The sequence below is a fragment of the Prunus dulcis genome, chromosome 1, assembly GCF_902201215.1.
Source record: "Prunus dulcis chromosome 1, ALMONDv2, whole genome shotgun sequence".
NCBI lineage: Eukaryota > Viridiplantae > Streptophyta > Magnoliopsida > Rosales > Rosaceae > Prunus > Prunus dulcis.
Genome location: NC_047650.1, coordinates 9,471,910 through 9,494,873, shown reverse-complemented (window position 1 = coordinate 9,494,873; position 22,964 = coordinate 9,471,910). Strand labels below are relative to the sequence as shown.

At 39.2% G+C, this 22,964-nt stretch overlaps 4 protein-coding genes across 7 annotated transcripts; 3 read left to right on the top strand and 1 right to left on the bottom strand.

The window, feature by feature from the left end:
- Positions 1–383: 383 nt before the first annotated feature.
- Positions 384–2,493, top strand: LOC117616624 (probable WRKY transcription factor 48). Its single transcript, XM_034346001.1, has 3 exons — positions 384–1,058; positions 1,352–1,495; positions 1,681–2,493. The coding sequence occupies exons 1-3, from the start codon at positions 520–522 to the stop codon at positions 2,168–2,170; spliced, it is 1,173 nt and encodes a 390-aa protein (XP_034201892.1). The 5' UTR covers positions 384–519; the 3' UTR covers positions 2,171–2,493.
- A 6,529-nt stretch (positions 2,494–9,022) lies between these two features.
- Positions 9,023–10,543, top strand: LOC117623370 (peroxidase 40). Its single transcript, XM_034354322.1, has 4 exons — positions 9,023–9,341; positions 9,452–9,643; positions 9,733–9,898; positions 9,989–10,543. The coding sequence occupies exons 1-4, from the start codon at positions 9,072–9,074 to the stop codon at positions 10,387–10,389; spliced, it is 1,029 nt and encodes a 342-aa protein (XP_034210213.1). The 5' UTR covers positions 9,023–9,071; the 3' UTR covers positions 10,390–10,543.
- Positions 10,507–20,342, bottom strand: LOC117623345 (flowering time control protein FCA). Of its 4 annotated transcripts, none has more exons than XM_034354287.1 (19): positions 19,749–20,342; positions 19,354–19,424; positions 19,136–19,214; positions 15,897–15,979; positions 15,764–15,815; positions 15,274–15,341; positions 14,922–14,988; positions 14,748–14,827; positions 14,544–14,608; positions 14,205–14,261; positions 13,935–14,097; positions 13,486–13,557; positions 12,800–13,372; positions 12,061–12,252; positions 11,781–11,984; positions 11,656–11,703; positions 11,462–11,524; positions 11,339–11,384; positions 10,507–10,959 (listed from the first exon to the last, which is right to left on the bottom strand). In XM_034354287.1, exons 1-19 carry the CDS (start codon positions 19,966–19,968, stop codon positions 10,952–10,954), a joined length of 2,211 nt encoding a protein of 736 aa, XP_034210178.1. In that variant the 5' UTR covers positions 19,969–20,342; the 3' UTR covers positions 10,507–10,951. The 4 variants fall into 4 exon arrangements, with proteins under 4 accessions (XP_034210178.1, XP_034210194.1, XP_034210186.1 ...); XM_034354303.1 differs by having other exon boundaries at positions 12,800–13,339; XM_034354295.1 differs by having other exon boundaries at positions 15,274–15,335.
- A 698-nt stretch (positions 20,343–21,040) lies between these two features.
- Positions 21,041–21,776, top strand: LOC117614628 (cell wall / vacuolar inhibitor of fructosidase 1-like). The gene has a single exon (XM_034343502.1). It carries the CDS (start codon positions 21,165–21,167, stop codon positions 21,693–21,695), a length of 531 nt encoding a protein of 176 aa, XP_034199393.1. The 5' UTR covers positions 21,041–21,164; the 3' UTR covers positions 21,696–21,776.
- Positions 21,777–22,964: the final 1,188 nt, after the last annotated feature.

Here is a 22,964-nt window from a genome sequence, read left to right as displayed (position 1 = left end):
AAAGATATATGCACATGCATGCAGAGAAGCGGGACCTTTTTTAGTAGGCCACGTGTGCTTGCGGAGGCCGAAGCCCTCGTCCACATTCCAAATTCCACATTCTACACACACTTAGCCGGTTCACCGGTCAAAAACCCGCGTTAAGCGAGAGGGGCCCCCACACCTGGCGGGGCCCATCCTTGCACAACAATTAATGCTCGGCACCGTCCCGTCGACAGGTTCCGTACCCTTGAAAGATAACCGACACGTGGCGGTCGTCTCCATCTTCTGGGTGGGAAACGCCTCTGAGCCAAGCTGTTCTCCAAAATCCCAGCCCAAGTCCATTCACACTTTCGAAAAACATTTCCATTCGTTTTATATATTAAACCAAAAAAAAGAGAGAAAAAAAATATCACTCACTTTCTCTCCATCTTCCTTTCTCTCTCTCTCTCTCTCTCTCTCTCTCTCTCTCTCTCTCATCGCTCAGACTTGGAGAACAAGTTCACAAATGAGGAATATGTGCTCTTGATTTAAAAATCCATGGATGGTAGAGAAACAGGAGAGCTAAAGACGACCATCGATCAAATTAGCATGGCGAATTCCACTGTTTTTTCGGATGAGATTATTCCAGGCAGCAGCTTTGCTTCTTTTGCATCATCAGGCGGCAGCATATTTGACATGTCTGATAATAATCAGAGAGGCTCTGGGTTCATGGACTTGCTTGGATTTCAAGACTTCAACATGCCCCCTTCTTTATTCGATTTCTCCTCTTCCCAAACGACGTCCTCCTCCTCCTCCTCGATGATGATGGTGATGATGCCACCTCACCACCAACAGCAACAACAACCACCACTTGCCTCTCCGACCTCCACCCCTACTGCAGTTGCTCTGCCGGAGAGGGAGAGTACGACGTCGGAGGTGCTGAACGGTAGTACGGCTCCTACGACCCCCAACTCCTCTTCAATCTCTTCGTCGTCCAATGAAGCTGCTGCCAATAAGAATGAGGACCAGACGACGACCAAGGCTCAGGATGAGGAAGCTGATGAGCAGAACCAAGATCCCGAAAAAACCCAGAAACAGTAAGAGTTACTAGCTAAGGTTTTATGTTGTTATGTCATTTTTTGTTCCTTTGTTTTTGTCCTTTTTTTTCGGTTTGATGAAAATCAAATGGATGAATCAACTTTTTTGCGTGATGTTGTGTGTGAACTAATTAAGCATATGGGAAGATGATTTTCTCTTCTTTTTTGATGGGGTCAGTTCATGTTGTTGTTTCCTTCTCTGATTTTGATTTTGATTTTGATTTTTTTTTTGTTGATGATGGGAAAAGTAGTAAGTAACAAGTTGCGTTTGCTTTTGTGTGATTGAATCACAGACTGAAGCCCAAAAAGAAGAACCAAAAAAGGCAAAGAGAGCCGAGATTTGCGTTCATGACCAAGAGTGAGGTTGATAACCTAGATGATGGCTACCGATGGCGCAAGTACGGCCAAAAAGCTGTCAAAAACAGCCCTTATCCCAGGTCAATATCCATACACTCCCAAACCCCATCTTCATTCTCATCCTCCTATTCATCGTCAATCAATCATTCATGTACTTATAATAAATACAAAACTTGTATTTCGATGCAAATTTTCTTCGTAGTCTTATGGGGCACGCAATAATTATAATTAAAAATGTTAATATCTATATGTTCGTGTGTAACAGGAGCTATTATCGTTGCACCACTGCCGCCTGTGGTGTGAAGAAGAGGGTGGAGAGGTCTTCCGACGACCCTTCCACTGTGGTCACAACATACGAAGGCCAGCACATCCATCCAAGCCCCATTATGCCACGTGGCACCATGGGGATTGCACCGTTGCCTGACCAGCCTTCTGCCTTCTCCTCATCTCCTTTTGGTGTTCAACAGTTATTACCTCATCATCACTATCAACAACAACAACAGCAGCAGCAGCCGCAGTATTCGTATATTTATAGCTCAGCCCCTTCTTTGAATATTAGCTCACCTGCTTACGGGGGTGGTGCTTTTAACCCCTCCTCATTTTCTACGGGTTTACTTCAAGAGAGATATAATTTTGGATCACCTTCTTCTTCTTCCTCTGCGGTTTCTAATTTGCTTAGAGACCATGGACTTCTTCAGGACATCGTGCCACAGATTCGAAAGGAGGCCAAAGAAGAAGATCATCTTCATCAATAGATCCCCATCATAATATTGATTGTTTTATGTGTTAAGTGCTGCTGCAGGCATGGTATGTAATTTTCTAACTGACTAGACTACTACTTAATTGGGTTCATCTTTAGAAAAGAAGAATTCACTTCATCACCATTTTGGATCGAATAGCTGGCTTAGCTAGTGTACCTGCGCTGCGCACCTTTCAGATTTTAATTCGCTTTGTAAAATCACTACTAGCCTTTTGGCCTGTTGGGGGACTGGTTTATTCGTACTTGAGCTTTTAATATTATTCTTTGTACTTAGAGATATATATCTTCATGGAGTTGTTAATTGGCTTTTGTATATCATTTTTCTTTTTTCATTTTTCTTTTTTGTTTCTCCTCATTAGCTGTTCATCTGTCTTCATCTTCTTCTACTTCTCTTCTTAGAATCAATTAATCAAGGGGGTAAATTTGTCACGATCACAACTAGGTTAGGGTTTAGTATCAATATAAGCGAAGCAATCAGGTTTGGAAGTTTTTACCTTGTATTCCATGTCTACTATTGTAGGACTTTATGGGAAAAAGGTAGAATCTAGAATGAACATGGGAACTTGATCCTACTTTTCGGTCAGTAATGGTGGGAAACCCTAAAGGTGTAGTATTAGGATGGTTATGAAAACACAGTCTAGATCGCAAAGTAAATGCAATTAATACCTTCGAGCATGCATGGATATGGATGATGGATGATGGATGTGTGATTAATTATATACGTATGTATATGCATCATGAATACTAACTTTGTTATTTAATGACATTCTCTTCCTCTTTGAGTAATTGATATGGGTATTGTCATTTAAGAATGGAGTGAACTTCTTGGCAAAGAAATAGGATTTGAGAGGATGGTGTGAGATTTTGGTGTGCAATGTGGGTTGCTTTTAGGATTGCTGAAGATAATATGGGGTTTTCTTACCAATTCTAGTTCATCAAGTCCTTGTCCATATCGCGCTGTCTTTGCTGGCCAGGGATGGTATTGAATTCTTGTGCTACTTAAAGCCATACACGACTTAAAGCCACAGTGTTTATGTCTCAGCTATATATATATATATATATATATATAAAAGAGAGATGAGCTTTAGATGAAAAACTATTTCAATTGCACCATGCATGCATTATCTCAATATTCCTCCAGATGCCGCCGCATGGAGAAAAGTATAGGAAAATATACATATCAAGTGAAGATTTGGGCGTGACCCTGTGGTTTCCGATTTTAACTATATAAAAATAAAAAATAAAAAATAAAAAATAAAAGAGAGTGAAGATTTGGGTTATGAAGAGCATGATCTGCGGTTAACCTTTTCTTAGTGGCATTGCTTCGGACACAGCTGGGGAACCGTACGTGTAGCAAAACGGATGTGTTGAAAAACTTGTAGAGGTCTTGGGAAAAAATGTCTCACTCGTGCTTTTTTGTGTTCAAACCCAAGAAATCAAACTGGTACAGTTTTTGTCAAATTTACTATAGCTTTTATACAATTTTCCAAGTCTTCGAGTTTTGGTTTCATCCGGAATTGGACATTTCGCCCTAGATTTTCTGCACCCATTAGTACATACAGCGATTTAATGGGTCAAAAAATGTGGATCGCATATATGCATAGTTACCATTGAAGACCAGCAACTGTATATTCAATGTGTTTGCAATTTCTTACTGTGTAAGATACAGTATGAATTCGATTCCCCCTCCCGTCCCCGGTATCGTTCGTATAAAAAAAAGATCTAGTATGAAATGAAAGAAACATCTTACCAAACCAACCAAATATTATACAGCACGATTATAATTTTTACTACAGAAAAAAACAGAAACCATATTTAGAAAAGTTGGTTCCTTAATTCCTTCCACATGCAGCAGCACGACAAGCTAAATGCCACCCAGATAATCAGATGCCTAAAGGAACCCCAAAGGGGCGTCTGTATATGTTGAGAAGAAAAGGCCCCATTGGAGATTCTTTGTGTAAATTGATTCAAACACCACTGGAATATGCTCAAGCCTGATCTCAGTTCGATGCCCATTAATTCACTGCTGCATGCCACCTTTAACCAATTAGAAGAAGCTCTCGAATTTGAGCTAATTATTGTGAGTGCGTCTGCACAGTACAAAATCATGTCACAGGGGACCGATCATATCATATAGCCTTGATGCGTGACATCTTCTATTGATATTGATTTGGAAAAGGAAAACCAAATGCTTTTTTCAAGTTACAATTAGTCAAAAGTAGATCCCCCTCCTTATGCCAAATTATTGCATAAATTTAAATACATCGTTGTACTTTATTAACTGTTGAAAATAGACAAGGGCAGGGCCAATAGACGATCGATATATTTGCCATCAGTTCTATTCTATATAGCAACAAAGAGTTCAGCTTTCACTCCATCTGCCCATATGTGAAGCTTGGCTACAGTTACAGTCATGGGCAACCAACCATTCTTTTTGCAAATTTGGGCAGGTCCTAAAAAATAAAAGCCCAAATCCACGACCAAATGAAGAGACAAAACATACAGCCCAAACCTACTACTGCTAGGTACTGTCATTTGATGTTTCATAGTTGCTTATTCATTGAAACCACTTTCCTTCCTCTTAGAGCAAAAGTGGCTGTCCTTGCAAATAATATTTTATGTTTCCACCCATTGGCATGGCTAAGGGCAATTACTATTTATTTTTTTATTTTTTTCACAAATTTTTTAATGAAAATAATTAATTTGGATAATATTTTCAGATAAGATTTCCGGGTTCCTACGTGTCAAGACTATTCATAATCGGATAAAATTTCCAAATAAGATTTTTGGATTCAAATTTCGGATGAATTTCAAAATTCAAAATTCAGATAAATTTTTGGGTTCAAATTTCGAATGAATTTCAAAATTCAAAATTCAGATAAATTTGGGTTCAAATCTTGGATGAATTTCAAAATTCAAAATTCATACAAATTAGGGTTCAAATTTCGGATGAATTTCAAATTTCAGATAAGATTTTCATCCAATCAAATCAAGCCACGTGGCATGTCTATCTTGCCAAAATTTTCTATAAAACCAGAGGCTCAGCTCATACCTCTCACACCACATCTTTCTATATTTTCATTTCTCAGAGTTTAGAATTCATACTTCATTCATTCTCAATGGAAGATTTTAGGAGATGCTTGGAGAGGCAAGAGCGAGAAACAAATGAGAGAAACCGTAGAGCAGATGAAATCAATGAGTTGCAGAGACAAGTCGATGAACAAGTTGTCATAGCAGTGGCTTTGCAAGATGAAGAGAACCAAGGTCGCCGCCGTGGTTCACAAGTCGGCCGCCGCCGGAATGTGGAAAGACATAGGCATTCTCGGGGTAAGAATCTTTTGGAAGATTATTTTATCCCAACTTTTTTGTACTCTGATGTTGATTTTCGAAGGCGATTTAGAATGCAACCCCATTTGTTCAATAAAGTCATGCATGATATTTGCAATTATGATGCATACTTTGTTCAAAAGTGTGATGCTACTGGGGTTTTGGGGCTTCTTCCGGAGCAAAAGCTTACAGCTGTTATACGAATGTTGGCGTATGGAGCATCTGCTGATCAGGTGGATGAGATTGCCCGGATGGGGAAGTCCACTACGTTGGAGGCTTTGGTAAGATTTTGTCAAGCTGTTGAAACTCTGTACACTAGGGACTACCTGCGTAGACCTACTCCCAGGGACCTCCAACGGCTTCTACAAAAAGCCGAAGCTCGAGGATTTCCAGGAATGATTGGTAGCATCGACGGCATGCACTGGCAATGGAAGAATTGCCCAACTGCCTGGCAAGGTGATTACGGAAATAGAAAAGGCCAAAAAAGTATCATCCTTGAAGCCGTTGCTGGCTTCGACACATGGGTTTGGCATGCCTTCTTTGGAGTTGCAGGATCCCAAAATGACCTCAACGTGCTGGGTCAATCCCCGGTCTTCAACGATGTATTGAGAGGCCAGGGCCCCAATATCACCTATCAAGTCAACAATACAGTGTACCAGACGGGGTATTATCTAGCTGACGGCATCTACCCGAGGTGGACCACTTTTGTCAAATCCATTCCGAATCCCCGATCCCAGAAGCAAAAATTATTTGCTACCTATCAAGAAGGATACAGGAAAGATGTCGAAAGGTGTTTTGGCATCCTTCAAGCTCGGTGGTTGATTATTCGAGGTGCGGCCCGTATGTTTGATGAGGAGATCCTCAGAAGCATTATGATGACTTGCATCATCCTCCATAATATGATTGTGGAGGATGAGTACGATTATGATGCTTTAGAGGTCTACGAACCGAATCCAATGAACACGGCCTTGACACGGATTTATGAAAGGCCCATGGGGCCAAGTGGAGAACCGTTTGAGCCGGAACCGTTGGTGAGGGATGGTCATTTGATGACCCGAATGATAGATCGATATACAGAGATGCAATCTTCGTATATTCATGAAATGCGTCAAGTTCACTTGATGGAGCATCTATGGGCGGTGAAAGGCAATGAAGATGAATGATGGAGCATAGATGCTTTGGTTATGTTTTATTTAGTTATGGTTAGGTTGTGTTGTATTTTTATTTATTATGGTTTGGTTGTGGTTTGTTATTATTATTGTGCCTTGTTTGTAGTTTTTTTTTTTTTTAATTTTGTTTTGTTTGAAGTATGGAATATGTTGAATAAAAAGGTAATTTATTGAATGCTTTGTTTATTAAATAAAGAAATCTAATACAAGTCATTAAGAATTACTACTACTAAAATAAAATACATGAATTACAACAACTTTAATAGAAAACATGAAAAATACAAATACATAAAAGGTATGCTAACTAATTTAATGGTTTCCATCATTTAACCAATCCGTGTTGCTAGGCCCATCATCCCGAAAAAGTCTTCTTCTCATAACATCCCTTCGTTCTAGCTTCCAAAATTGTTTTGTTTCAGGGGACATATGACTTGTATCCATCGCCATGGTTTCCCGATCCGTCTTGTCCATATCTTTTTTGTGCAAATACTCCCTTTCTCGTGCATACTCAGCTTGAAGGGCCAACTCGTTATCTTGGCGTTTTTGCTCCATTTCAATTCTTATGCCGTTTTGCCTTGCAATTTCCTCCAAAAATTTTGAATTATTATTGCTTGAATTACCCGCTTTCTTTGCCTTCGAGGCCTTTCGGCCAATGGGCCTTGGCTCCTTTTCGATGGGTGAGTCTTGACTCATAGGAGAATCGAGAGGTGAATCCGATGTCATTGAATCACGGAGTGGCGTCTCGTTTAACACAACGGCAGGACCCGTCGGAATAATTATGAAGCGTTTGCAATATTTCACCACCTCCCAACATTCATGATGATTGAAACTTTTTTGCTTGAATTACCTGCTTTCTTTGCCTTCACGGCCTTTTGGCCAATGGGCCTCGGCTCCTTTTCGATGGGTGAGTCTTGACTCATAGGGGAATCGAGAGGTGAATCCGATGTCATTGAATCACGGAGTGACGTCTCGTTTAATATAACGGCGGGACCCGTCGGAATAATTATGAAGCATTGCAATATTTCACCACCTTCCAACATTCATGATGGTTGAAACTTTTTTTGCCACCCCGGTTGCACCGAACCACATCTGTGCTTGAATCATCTATTTAACAAAAAAATGGAAATGCAAGAAATATTTAAAATATATTGGATATGCAAGTAACAAAAAAAATAATAATGGAAATGCAATTAACCTTACAAATAAATTAGAAGTGCAAGAAAATTAAGAAACAAGTGGGAATGCAAGAAATATTAACAACATATTGAAAATGCAAGAAATATTAACAAAATATTGAAAATGCAAGAAATATGAACAAAATATTTAAAATGCAAGAAATATTAACAAAATATTGAAAATGCAAGAAATATGAACAAAATATTTAAAATGCAAGAAATATTAACAAAATATTGAAAATGCAATAAATATTAACAAAATATATATATTAGGAGATTAAACTTAATAAAACAAAAATTATAAAATACTTACCTCGTTAGTACGATTTTCCCCGCTTCTATAGTTGTCCATCGCTTTTGCTAGGGCATCTCTCCATTTTCCCAACTCTTTATTGAGAATTTTCCACCTACTAGATAATGCCATCTCCGTATGAGTAGACCCCGGAATTTTTTCACAAAATTCGGCATGAATTTTTTTCCACATATGAAAAAATTTCATCTCATTGCCGGACACGGGACAATGACAAATTTGGAGCCAAGCCTCACACAAGGAAACATCTTCCATGGTGCTCCAAGCCCCTCCGGTTTCGATAGAAGAAGCCATAAAAATATGAAATCAAAATACAAGGTGAAAAAGAGGAAAATGTTGAGTAAAGATTTTTTAGAATTTTTTTAAAAAATTTCGATTTTTTTTTCATAATTTTATTGCCCTAAGAAATGTTGCCACGAAATTTTGAAAATATCCAATTGGAATGCAATGAGTTCATGTTTCCACTTCATGATATGATTTTAACGGCAAAGGAATGATTATACTTAAATTCGTAGATTTGTTAATTTGTAACCCAGAAGATGGTATTTCCATCATCCCAAAATAATGACATAAATTTCAGGAAACCTACACTGGACGATTGAGGAAACTCTACTGCCTCAGTTAATGCATGATATATCTAAGAATATCAGAGAGAGGCCTGAAAATGGGAAAAGCAGCATGAAGAAGAAGCACATGGACCTCTTCTAAAAAGGTTCATTGACTATGTCTTCTTAACTACCCCTCTGCTCATTTAACCTCTTTTACCCTCTCGAAAACCAAACCTCAATGACCAAGTCTGCTTTTTGTTACTGAACAGATTCTCATTCAACTTCTATATAACGCAGAAACTTGTACCACCCCGACTCACATTTTCACTGCATACCAAGAGAAGAGAGTAGAAGATAGAATACAAAAATGGCCATGAAGAAGTTGGCCTTGTTTTCACTATTGCTTAACCTTGCAATGTTTCTTGCAATTGTTCTTGCAATCGTTCCGAAAACCACGGGTGAAGGATATGGTGGTGATGATGATGATTGTGGTGACCTCTTGGGGAGTGATTTGTACAAAGATATCTGCCCTGAGGCAGAGGCCATAATATTTGCTCGGGTCAGATTGGCAGTGTTTCAGGACACGAGAATGGCAGCCTCTCTGCTTCGTCTCCATTTCCATGACTGCTTTGTTAATGCACGTTATCTATTGTTTGCACTGTTTATATATGTGTTATGTTGTTATTATTATTATTTGAATGAGCATATAAATAATAATATTAATATGTTGTGTGCTGAATTGTGCAGGGGTGTGACGCTTCTGTGTTACTAGATGACACTGACAACTTTGTTGGTGAGAAAACTGCAGCACCAAACTTGAACTCTCTGAGAGGTTTTGAAGTGATTGATGCAATAAAACAGGAACTTGAATTTGTTTGCCCTCAAACAGTTTCCTGTGCTGACATTCTTGCAACTGCTGCCAGAGACTCTGTTGTCGTGGTGTGTGCTCTGAGAGTTTAGAATTTAGATATTCTTGCAACCGCTGTTAACATGGGATTCTGACTAATAATTTGAACATCAATTTGCAGGCCGGTGGACCAAGCTGGGATGTCCAAATGGGAAGGAAGGACAGCTTGACTGCTAGCAAAGCACTAGCAAATAACATCATCCCAGGCCCGAATTCTACCATTGGAAACCTGGTTGCCAAGTTCCAGAACGTAAACCTTAGCTTGAAGGACATGGTTGCACTCTCTGGTACTCTTCAACTTTCCTTTATTGATCTCTTGCATTTTTCTTGATTGGAAAACAAAACAAGATCACCATTTTGCTCTTGTTGTTTGGCAGGTGCACACACAATGGGGAAAGCCCGGTGCACCACCTTTGCTGCTCGCCTACAAGACTCCACCAACCCAAATGGCCCTGAGGCGTCTCTGGAGTTCATTCAGTCACTGCAGCAGCTATGCTCAGTATCCGACAGCAGCACACTGGCAAACCTTGACCTGGCAACTCCAGAAATGTTTGATAACCAATACTACGTTAACCTACTTTCTGGGGAGGGTTTGCTTCCATCCGATCAGAATCTCGTGACCGGAGATGAGCAAACGCGTGAATTGGTAGAGACCTATGCACAGGACATGTCTACCTTCTTCCAAGACTTCAAAGATTCTATGATCACACTGGGAAGGTTGGGACCATTTACTGGGACGAAGGGGGAGATTCGTCGGAACTGTCGAAGTGTCAATTAATCTTTTTAGCCTACTGTGGAAACCACTTTCTACAGTGGGACGCAGCAGAGGCATTTCAATGGTGTACTCAAATTAGGAAGCTTTGTATTGCTAATGGTGATAATGGAAATAACATTCTTAACCAAATGTTTTCCAAATGGTATTTGGTAACAAAGCTACCGTCTTCCCCACCATCATTTGGTAACATAAAAAGGCATGGAGCCCATCAATTATAACTCAAATGACGTGACACCATGGCCACCTTTTCGTTTCAATATAGGCTAAGCTAAATATCTACTCATTATCGTATTTTATGTTATACAAATATATGCTACATCTCATTCAAGGCATTTGGTTGCCCAGTACTAATGGTACACGTGCTCAATTCAGTGAGCCAGTAACTGTTGCCAGGAAAATCTCACAAAAAAGAAACTACGGGGCTGAAGAAAACGTTCCCATTACACATCCCACTGAGCATCTTCAAGCTCTAATAAGGACCCTGGCTGCCATCGTCGCCATGCTCAGCTTCCTCAGAGAATAGATACTTTTGCCAGTGTGCCACCTTAGGCTCTGCTCAACCACTTCATGCCCCTGGAGATTGAACAGAAAAAAATGTTCACTGATTTAGAAAGGGATAAACAGTAATAAAAGATAGACAATGCTCACGAGTCTTGTGTTTCAGTTTGTTTTATGCAAAGCACAATCAAGCAGGGCACAGAAGACCATGAAGCATTTTAAAGGCCCATGCTTCAAAATCAAACATCAACCTCTCTAACGTGGCCCAATAAGAGCGAGTCTTATGACATATAACACAGATGAATTTTTAAGGGCACAATAAAAGCCCCAGGCACCCAAGAAATCTCTTTCTAGCAACCTCCATTTTAACCCTTACAAACCCCTTTATCTTGCTAGGTCGGCTAGTAAACCAAAAACGGACATCATAATCTCAACCAGAAGAATTGATCAGAACCTGTTCGCTTATTCTTCCACATCCACTCCTGAGCAGCTTGAAGCCCCTGGGAAAGAAACAGAGAACTAACATTAATTTGTGATAAACAAAATAAACGGAGCAATAAATTTAAAAACTGAATACCTGTTGGAAGTGTGTAGGATCACCAACTGAACTAGTTGTGGGTAATTGTGAATAACCAAATTCCTGGAGACCCAAATGATGAAAAAAACCAATTACAAAACCTAGAAGTATATGGATTTTTTAGCGAGAATCATTATATAATTGCAGATTTCTTGTAAAATGTGAATATCCTGGTAACAGTGAGTGAAATTTACCTGAACATTTTGGTGACCTATAATTCCAGAAGCCTGTGAAGCCTGGTACTGGAATTCCAAATTAATGAGTTATTAACGATAGAACCAAGTCTCTAATAAGTCGGAAACCATGAGAAAACACTTACCGATGAAGAGAAAGATGGCTGTCGTAAATGCAGGTTAGTTCGAAGATGTGGTTGAAGCTGAGATTGAAGATGCAGCTGTTGATTATGAGAAACTTGCTGCGCAGAGAGATTTTGAGGGAGTGATGGGGTAGGAGCCTGCTGAACTGACGCCTTTTGTTGCTGCTGCTGTTGCTCAAACAATATAAACTCGGCAGGTTTCTCCCACTACAAGTTCATATAAGCAGCATTAGCCACATTGAAGTCAAGAAACCAGCCAGAGGAAATGAAAAAAAATCCTTACCCTGCTTTCACCAGTAGCATTATTATAATAGTACTTGTATCCATCCGGGGAGGTGTGCTCTGTCCAAATACATTTTGCAGGAGCCGTAGTTTGGGTTACAGGAGCAACAGATGTGGCTGAAGGCACATCTGCAGCTGGTGTGGCAGCAGCAGTGCTGGCCACTGTCTGTGGTACAACCCCAGTCCACTGGGACTGCAGGGGCAAAAATAAAATTCAGCTTATGAGTTTAAGAGTTGATAAAAACAATTAAAAGTAAAAGAACATCACAGACAATTAGCCTTCTACAAATGCAAAGATTGTATAGGGCGAAAGCTTCTGAATTTGACAAATAAGAAAGGAAGCTTAATATCAACGACAGCCAGGTGAAAATGTTTTATCCATTTGACAGGCAACCAACATCCATCAATGGGACATATGCATGCAGGAGCTAAGATCCACCACTTATGAGCCCCAGACACAGATACCATATACATCCCAAGCCAAAGCTCACTAATGTGTATGTACATTAAGTTCAACTTCCACATCTACTTCTCACTAACTGGTCACATTTTTTCAATCTATATAACATTGCTTCTGCAGTTCTAGAGCCACAGCTCATGCAATTGATTTGTTTAAGCAACCAAGGCAAGACCATGAAAGAATAGCTAAAGATTACATCATCATGGTATCACATCTAGCACAACCTATTACCATATATTCCTACAAGATCATAATATTGTAGCATCTAATGTTTGAATACCTGTTGCTGTTTAGTAGCCTGGGAAATCTGATGCAGTGCCAAACCCTGATTTGATGGTTGCATTAGCTGCAACTGTTGTTGGAGCTGGGAGAACGCCTGCCGAGATGATTGAAAGCTTGCCTGCAGAGTTTGTGTCTGTTGTGATAGCATCTGAGCTAACTGAGACGGTGACTGCTGAAGAGGCTGAAGCAGTGGTTGCTGGACAGGAGGAGCAGAAGAAAGCGGCTGCTGATTTGTTGTGGAGGACACAGAGTGGCGTTGTAAGTTAATATTCAAAGGAGCTGGTAGTGTTGTAGCAGAAGATGCATTCTTTGGGACCTCAGGCTGAGGGACAGACAACTGTCCACCCAAGCCAATAAACTGTTGTGATGGTAATGCTTGACTAAATGGTGTTTGACCAGAAGAATGAGAAAGTTGTGCCTGGCCAAGCTGCCTTACTGTTTGTGTGTGTGAGTATGATGCTGGAGTTTGAGGGTGCTGTTGAAGGGAAGGTGGCAAATGCTGAGGTGACTGAATAGGCTTCTGCACTGGAGATATTTTCTGGCCGACATGCGGCATAGACTGGTTAAAACTCTGAAAAAGATTCAATATGTCATTTTCACTATGAAATACCACGAAAAGTAAAAGATCATTGTTTTGATTTTTGAGTCCGATGTAAATTAAAAGAAAATTTGATCACCTTATACCTGTTGTGATGTTAAAGAAGACGAAACTGGCATCCCAGGAAGAGGACCCTCTGCAGAGCCACCATGGCCACCCTAAATATTTAGGGAGCAAATAATAAGACTTTTAAAAGCATAAAACCAGAAATTTATAACTAAAATCATAAAAGAAACTAGCATCATATACAACATGAAAATTATAAATTAAATAAAATAGAAAAATTCAATGCCACAGCAGCCATCCTTTCATAGCTTCAGCTGAAGATGACATGACAAGGTCATTGTAATACTATTCAATCAAGACTCCATTTCAATGCCAACAAATCACTTAATTTGCAGCCCAATCATTACAGATAAGTCAAATACTATAAGCCTTTGATGGATGTCTTAAGAGAACGAAGAAGAAACATGTAACAATAGATAATGGTTTCTCATGGCAAATTGTTGCAGGACAATCATTGAATTATTCTTACCGAATTCAAGGGCAACGCCATGTCTCCGGCCCTAGGAAGAAAATGGCCCCCAAAGCCACGAATCCCAGCATTGGGGGATGGTCCCAAGTTTGGTGGACTCATTGGATGCCAAGCATGAGTTGGAATTTGGTCGTTCATAGGATCACCAAAGCTAGGGACTGGTCTGTTTGGAGTAAGTTAACAACAAAGTATGTAAATAACTACAGCGAATAAAATGAGGACAAAACGCAACAGCTTCACCAAAATATTCGGAGAATGGTGGGGGATTACCTCGCCCCAGGGGTTTGAAATCGAGGACCAAAACCTGGACCTCCGAATGCCGGAACCCTGAACAAGAAAGATGCCAGAAACATTTAGGATTTTTTTTTTTTGGGGGAGGGGGAAGGCGGGGTGGGGGGGCCCGTGGGGCGGTGGTGTGGTAGTCAACATAGATAGGATGTACAAAAATCTACACTTGCACATGCTGAATATAAGAAAGAATCAATTAAACCACTCCAACAAACAATAACATCAAAATTTACACTTCAAGAAGATTTAACAAGTCACCAAAGAAAATAATAGAAGCCTTCAGGCAACGGTTAAGAAAAGAAGCCACGAAGAGGAGTAAACCTTGAATCTGTAGACCTAGGCCTTTTAGGATCAGCAAACCGGACAGTGAGTGGTTGATCACATCCCTGAGGCGCAGGAAAAGAAACATATGTGTCTCATATAATTAAATAGCCTTTGATAACACGAAAAATCTGTAACATAATATTATATTAAAGTTATTTTGCAACAATATAAATAAATAGATTTAAAATATAAAAAACTCACTCTCATTGTATAGCGCCCATTAAGACCATTTATAGCTGCCAAAGCCATATCTCTTTGGGAGTACTTTACAAATCCACATCCTAAAAGATGAATTTTTGTTTATTCAAAGATGTATATATCTCATATAGAGGACTTTCTTTGTGTTTAAAAATTAAATAGGACTAGAAAACAAACCGCGACTCTGCTTCAATTCATCACGCATGAGGTAAACATCTTCAACTCGACCATATGGTGAAAAAATCTGTAAAGAGAAATCAGCTATTGGTTTTTTCTTTTTCTGATAGCATTTACAACTTCCATAAGTACCATACGCTACACCAAAATGAACAGAAGTTAAAAGTAATATGCATTAGGCTGAGAGCATATTATTCTCCGCTGGATTAGAAAAAGTACATATCTTTATGCCAAGGGAAAATGAGTTTTCGTTATAAAGTAAAGAGAAAAGCTTCATTTTGTGTCAAGATGAGAAAAGAAGGGTGGAAAATACTAATCCTAGAAGATGACAGATAATTAGTGGACAACATACTTCCTCAACTTCCTTTTCCGTAGCTTGTTTGTTCAGTGATCCCACAAACAATTTGTACTCAACTGCACCTATCATTAAAGCGATGACATCAAAAATGGAAAAACTGTATAAAACCAAAAACAAAATTGAACATGCATGTGTGTCCAAACACAAAAAGATGAAATACAAAATTTCCTGCATACCACCCTGTTCACACACTATGGTCAAGTTGACAAAATATAAAATGGAAGTTAAGAACATAATTAGTTGAGGATCACTTATATGGAAGTAAGGGTTTATGAGAGCAAAAAAATAAATAAAGCACATGAGTATTGTCTTTTGAAAGAGGTCATTTTCACATATCATGTTCTTTCAGAAATGACACCACTATTTGAGATAGTGTATCTAATCTTTTGGAAAAATAAATGCCTAAAAAGGCTACAGATATTTCATGAATAAAACTTGCGAATAAAATGGAACAATCTAACATTCATGCCACGATGATAATTACCAAGGCGTTCTCGTTCCCCATCAGCATATCTGACTTGGATAGGACCTACTCCCTGGAAAACAAAGTGCGTGAAACAACTATAGGTTAGTTAAAAACAGAACTGAAACTGAAAGAGTAAAAAATAAAAACTCACCCCAGGAAGGGTATGTTGATTATGCAGAGCTCTAATGGCCCTATCAGCTTCTTCTGAGGTTGCATATTTTATAAAACAACAGCCTGCATATGCAACTTACACCCTTATAAAAATTCCACAGATAGGCAGCTAGTTCACATCCACAATAAATTCCCACTAAAAAATTAACATTAAAAACGTCAAACCTTATATTTGCAAGGAATAAGCTATTAAAACAAACAATTTCAAAAGAAGCAACTAAAAAGTAAAACAATAAATCACACTCTTATGTATTCCTTAGTGTGAGCACAACACAAGAAGGGAGAGCATCTGATAGAAGAATCTTCTGAATACCCATAACCTTAAGCCACACATATAGCAACAACCCAAAACTGGAATCCATGGTTGTGGCATCTCAAAATCATATCATTATACAAGACCTTTCTTTCTAAATAACAGAAAATACCAATTCTTTGGCTGCAAACAAGATTTCCATCTTAATAATGTCGCTGGCTCATTCACAAGGGCATATTGATTGAACCGAGAGAGCATTAGCTATATGGAAAAACTACAACACAAGGCTTCATACATTTTTCCATACGCTTCTCATATACCAAATTTGGTTCGTAACAGTAGGAAGCTTGAGGAGCCAAAAGAAACCATAACATCAAAACAGAAGGCAAATATTCAACCTTGATTTCAGGATCATTGCCTCTAATTGGAATAAAATCACAAACACACACATCAAACCAATATCTATATTCCATTGAAATACACCATTTCTCAACAGCTTTGTGGATCACAGAGATAGATAAATATATATCCCGTGCATATCACTTTACATAACATCCCTAGAAAGAAATATCCTGAAAAAACAGCCAACCACACGTGCCAGCTCATACTAGCTTGGCTGCCTCACTAGTAAGCACTTTCATCAGACCCACCACGTCAAATCTAAATAAATTTCAACGAATCAGCAAAAAGTTGAATTCAGAATTGAATTTCAATGCTTATTCAACATTCTATTGAGTCATTATAAGCAGAGTCTGTAAAGGCCCCTGCTTATTCTACCGAAAACTATCTGCCCATGTCTTGGCCCCTGCTTAGTCTACCAGAAACATTTACCAATGTAAAGGCCCCTGCTGCTTAGTGTACAATACTACAATGAACTAACAGACATTGTCGGAAACACGTCAACAAACCACATCGAGAAAGAATAAGACATGAACTCTCCTTAGGAATAGTTTAGAACAATCAATCACAGGTCTCAACATACACGTGTCCATACCGTGACGGTTCGTGATGATACCTAAAATTATGAAGCAGCATCTGGGGAACTTAGAGGCTACATATATCATCTTCAGAAGCTGAACTATGGAAATTAAATGTTACATCAAATAAACTTGCACAAAAGCTAGTTGAGTATTGCCCTGTTTCTATGATGCTGGATTAAGTCCAACCTCCCAGGTCAGGTAACCAGTCAAATCTCTCAGACAAGCCAACAAGGAGATAAGCCTTGAATAGTAAAAGGTATTATGATCATTCAAGCAAAACTATAATCGTATGAAAAAACAACTCATTATTTGCCATGAAGAAAAGCTTTGTTCAATCATACCACCAATCCCACAGAAAGAGAGTTCATCTACACCTTAAACAAAGAAATACACCAGCCAGCCTACGCCCCATGATTAAATTCACCAAATACATGATAAATTTTCAAGTTGTCAATAAGTTGACGTATCCAGTGCAAATCTTGACATGAAGTACCACATAAATAAATAAATAAATAAAAATTTGGCTGATTGATGCCCATTCACATAGCTGGAAATTTGCAAATTCAAAATACTCATGCATTCACCCACACTTTAAATAACATAAACAGAAAACAAAAACTTTCAACTTATAATAATCATAGCATTGAAAAGTGCAGAAGATTTGGCGCAATAATCCAGGGCCCAAATCTTCACAAGGTTGTTTTTTTGACACTTGCGAATATATGAGAGAGGTAAAACTTCAACATAACAGAGAAGCCGCTATGAGGAAATTATAGAGGTTACTGACTGGTGAAGATTCAAACATACGAAATACTTGGTCAGTGACCCCTATCGTATGGGATCGTCGGGCATGAGATCAGCTCAGGAGTAGTAAACCCCCTACTTGAGAAGGAATTCCATAACCTAAGCAACTCTGTTGAACTTCACACTGAGATACCTCAAGTCTCCATTTAGTTCTACAAAGAAAAAGAAAGCACTACGAACAAAGACAAATTAATATAAACATCCATAAGGAAAATCAAAATACTTTCCCTAGTAAGTTCACATATCACAACCACTCAATTAAGAGGACCAGTTACAACACACAACCACATTTTCCTTATGGTCGCACATCAGCATCACAAAGAGGCAAATGGGTCAAATTTTCAACATAACACATCTAAATCGAGTCGGAGTCTATGCTCTAAAAGAAAGGAAGCATTAGCCCTGAATACAACCATCCTGAGACCGTGTAGCAGAAAAAAGTGAGCTAGTTCCGCAGCATAGTCAAACAAAAACAGACTTACCAACTTACTTAAACATGTAAACAAAGAGGGGGCCATACAATCACCATACAGAAATATCCATCCACAAGCACATCGCAATAATATCCGAAACTCAGATAGTGAAAGACATAAAACCAACAAACTCATGCAAACCATCACACCCAACAATCATCCATCTCTCACTAACCATCCAACTTCACATCTATCACATTCAGTCAATCTCATAAAGTGACACGTGGCATTCCAAGTCATTCAAACAAACCACTCCCGCGTTCACCAAGATTAGAACAGACCAAAGAGATCCTCCAAATTACATTGTGATTAATACTATTGAAAAGCAATAATCCATGTATTTTTTGAGTCATTTTTCTGTACAACAGTAGCACTTCTTAACATCCTAACATAAACAATCTAAAGTTATGGCAACAGAGGCACCACTGCTGCAGCCGCTATCAGAAGGGCAGGACCTAAGTGTCTTCCAAGATTCCAACTGCTATTCGGAAACTGGTTTTTAGTTGGTTTACATGTCTTGCCTTCTTCTTCTTTGAGAGGACGGACATGAAAAAAAGGTTGCAAGCAAAACCAACAAGTGTGAAACTTGTTGCAAAAACAAACTGAGATGAAAGATGAGCTTTCTCTTGCTCCCATCTGCCTCTCAGACTACCTGAAATAAGATATTACAGATCACAAATATATCATAGAAATAAGCACACACACATACCTTGCTGCTGTCCTGTTTTCCTATCTTTTATCAGAGCAACCTCTATCACTTCTCCATGTTCTTCAAACAAAGGGCGAATCTGACATCAAGTAAAAGTAACATACATAAACACCATGAAGTAAATGTTTCAAGTTGATGTAGCACCATTTCTTAATAAAAAAAGTCCAACAACAACATATATCAGGTATTTGTATACTGTAAAAATTAGAATGACTTACATCTTCCTCAGTTGTTGTCCTGGGAACTGATCCAACAAAAAGTTTAGCAAAACTTCCTCTACCAAAACGATCTGAAAGGTATTCAAAATCATGGGTAATGCAGAAAGTAAATACGGTGGTTACAACCCATAAGCCCAAAAACAAAACATACTTGCAGCAAGATTTATGAAAAAATCAAACATTAATTGCTATTGACATCAATCCGTCCATGAATTAAGCAGCTTGAAATTACGTAATTAACTTGGCTGAAGCACAACAGAATATTAATGCAACCCAATTTCACCAACGCTGTAAAAAATAATTTTCATTTTCACCTACTTCTAAAGTGTTTAGAGACTCGTACAGGCAACATGCAATTTTAACAATAAATATCAAACAAATAAACAACAACGCACCTGGAGAGCCTCCACGAGAAAAGCCTCGTTTCTGACCCGAGAGAGGAGGCTGGTCCTGGTGGTTGGGGCCAAACCCTCCACCACCGGCAGCCCCCAATGGCCGGAATCCGCCGGGAGAGTGACGTGGCGGGCTGTCGAAGGCACGGTGGGGAGGAGGACCACCACGACCACCGCGATAGCTGGGAGGGCTACGGCGAGGGTGGTGAGTTTGATAGTTCATGGGTGCATCGGAGAAGCGAGAAGGACGACGGTAGGGGTTGGAGTCCTCGTGGTCGTCGTCGTCGTCGTTGCTGTCGCCATAGCGGTCTACTCTGTACCTATCCAGCTTTGCGAAGTTTGAATACCCTAAACCTAACCCTAGAGGCAAACCTGAGCTTGAATTTTGGAGTTGGAGGTTGAAGACAAGTGAAGTCTTCGTCGTGAGTTGTGAGCGCGAGTAAAACTGAGAAGCAGAGAAAGCAATTGCTGTTGCTGCGTCGAGGCTTCCGAGTCAGAAAAAACATAATAAATGATTGGGAGGGAGGTCCGAGTCTGGCCGGGTCGGGACGAACGTTCGCAATCCTCTAATGGGATCCAAACTAAGGGGCCAACGGGGTGTGATTGGGCCTCTAACGGTGGGCTCCCCTTGGCCTATACTTGTTAAATTTCCAATTTTACCCTCAGTAATATTTTACCTCTCTTTTTCTTGCGTTCAAAAAAACCTAAAAGAAGTCAAAAGCAAAAAAACATAAAATCTCTCACTATGCACGTCCCCAAGTAATCCCTGACAACTCCCATTGCACCAATCACACCAACATCAGATATATACAACCCTCATCTTTGGAGATTGCCACTAAACCCAAAATCTTTTTAGTTTGAATATTATGTTTGCAGCAACCAATTTGGTATAGATATGTGTACTGATTTGAGAAGTTATAAAATGTATATTATCTCCTCAAAAAGACTATGTTTACCAAATAGGAGACTATAATACGTGCTTGGAATATTTTGGACATTTCTACTTATTACCGATTAGTTTTGAATTTGATGCGTCGATGAATTAAATAATTATCTAATTATTTAAACGATTTGACTTATCAATCGGGTTTTAATTCTCCATTACGAATATCTGGCTGGCCCTTTGACATTCAGTTGCTTTTGCTATAAAAAGATGGGAAATTAAATTGTTATTCTTGGATGAGATTGGATTGGACCCTCTCTAATATGTACAATGCAGGTTCGTGTGGTAGGTACACACATACACACGTTGATTATTACTTTTATTTGGTTTGGTAATTAGAGCATACAAAGAAACTTACGTTACCAATACATATCCATTTACCATTAATTGTTTCCACACCAGGAGTTCAGAGATAATCATATCCAAAATCTCTATAAAAATGGAGCTTGCAACCTAAACTTCTCATTTCTCAAAAGATGAACAACTCAACATCTCTCCTTCAACTTGTTTGTTGTACCCTACTTGTCTTTCTTCTTCCAGTAGCCCTCTGCAGCAGGGTTGTCTTCCCAACAGACGCCAATCTCATCGACCAAACCTGCAAACAGACACCAAACTATGCTCTCTGCGTCTCTTCTCTTAAATCGGACCCTCGGAGCTCCACCGCAGACGTATCGGGCTTAGGCGTAATACTGGTGGATATAGTGAAGGCCAAGTCGACCGATACTCTGAACAAAATCAATACTCTGCTTAAGCAGAGACCTGGAGACCAGGCCTTGAAATCTTGCGCTCGGTTTTACGACACGGTTGTAGAAGCTTTGGTGCCTGAAGCGCAACAGGGTTTTAGCTTAGGCAACCCCAAGTTTGCAGAGCAAGGCATGAACGACGCTGCCGGTGAGGCCAAGACGTGTGAAGATGGTTTCTCTGGCAAGTCTCCTCTGACGGATAACAACAAGGCTGTGCATGATATTGCGGATGTGGCTGCAGCAATTGCCAGGACATTGCTTTGATGTATTTGTTCAGATTGTTATGGTGTTTTGAATCATGTTACCTTGATAAATTAATAAATCGTTTTATTATAATTTTGTTTATTTACCATCCAATTTTACATTTCCAGAAAATATCGAAGGCAGAAGGTCTAAATAGATATTATGAAAGAAAAAAAATATTGAAACTAATAGAGGTCATTAACAACGTCGAGAAGAATGCTAACAAAATTTTGTGCCACTAATTCTTGTTCCAATCAAATGTTTTGGCATTTGTGTAGACGATGAAAAATCCCCCTAACCCACTCCTCTGCATTTTGAAAGCTAACACAGATTTTCGTTTTCCTGTCGGTGCCTCTGGAAAGATCTTAATTCTTTGGTTTCAAAATGTTGGTGGAGTAAAGGAAATAAAAGAGGGATCTATTGGAAAAAATGGCAAAGCATCCGTAGGCACAAGGTGGATGGTGGCCCTGGGTTTCAAGAATTTTGAATGCTTCAATCAAGCTATGTGTGTAAACAGGCTTGGCGGCTGCTCCAAACCCAGGATTCCATTGTTTTTCATATGCTTAAGGCGCGTTACTTCCCTAACTCAGATTTCATGCATGCTACTCTTAGTTCAATTCCTTCTTTTGTTTGGAGTTCTATTTTGTGGGGAAGAGATTTATTAGATGCAAACCTTTATTGGTGTGTGGGTGATGGTAAGATGATTGATGTTTACAAGGATAAATGGATACCCATATCGTCTACTTTTAAACTATATTCACCTCTTCTCTGACAGCGGGTTCTAAGGTTTGTGAATTTATTTCCTCTCATCCTAAATGGATACCCATATCGTCTACTTTTAAACTATAGTCTTTTACGGTCGTGTTTTTTTTCAAAGCATCCCTTTGAGTTGCAATCCAAGTACAGATCAGCAGATTTGGTTCTTTACTAAAAATGGAAAATATTTTGTTCAATTCGGTTATCAAGTTGTTGTGCAGAAGAAAATTAGTGATCTTAATAGTGGTGTTGGTGGTTCCAGTGGTGCTCAAATGGCATTGTATTGGAAATTGATTTGGTGCCTCCATATTTCAAATAAAATTAAGCATTTCTTGTGACGTGCCTCTCATGATATCCTTCCCACTTGTGTCAATTTGGTGAGCAAGAAAGTAATCCCAAAAGGTATTTGTTTTCGTTGTGGCAAGTCCAACGAATCTGTGGGAGCAAAAATGTACTACACAAACAATAACTCAGTACCCACGCATCCTAAACTTGGGGGAGTGGAGAAATTCAAGCAACATGACATCCATTATC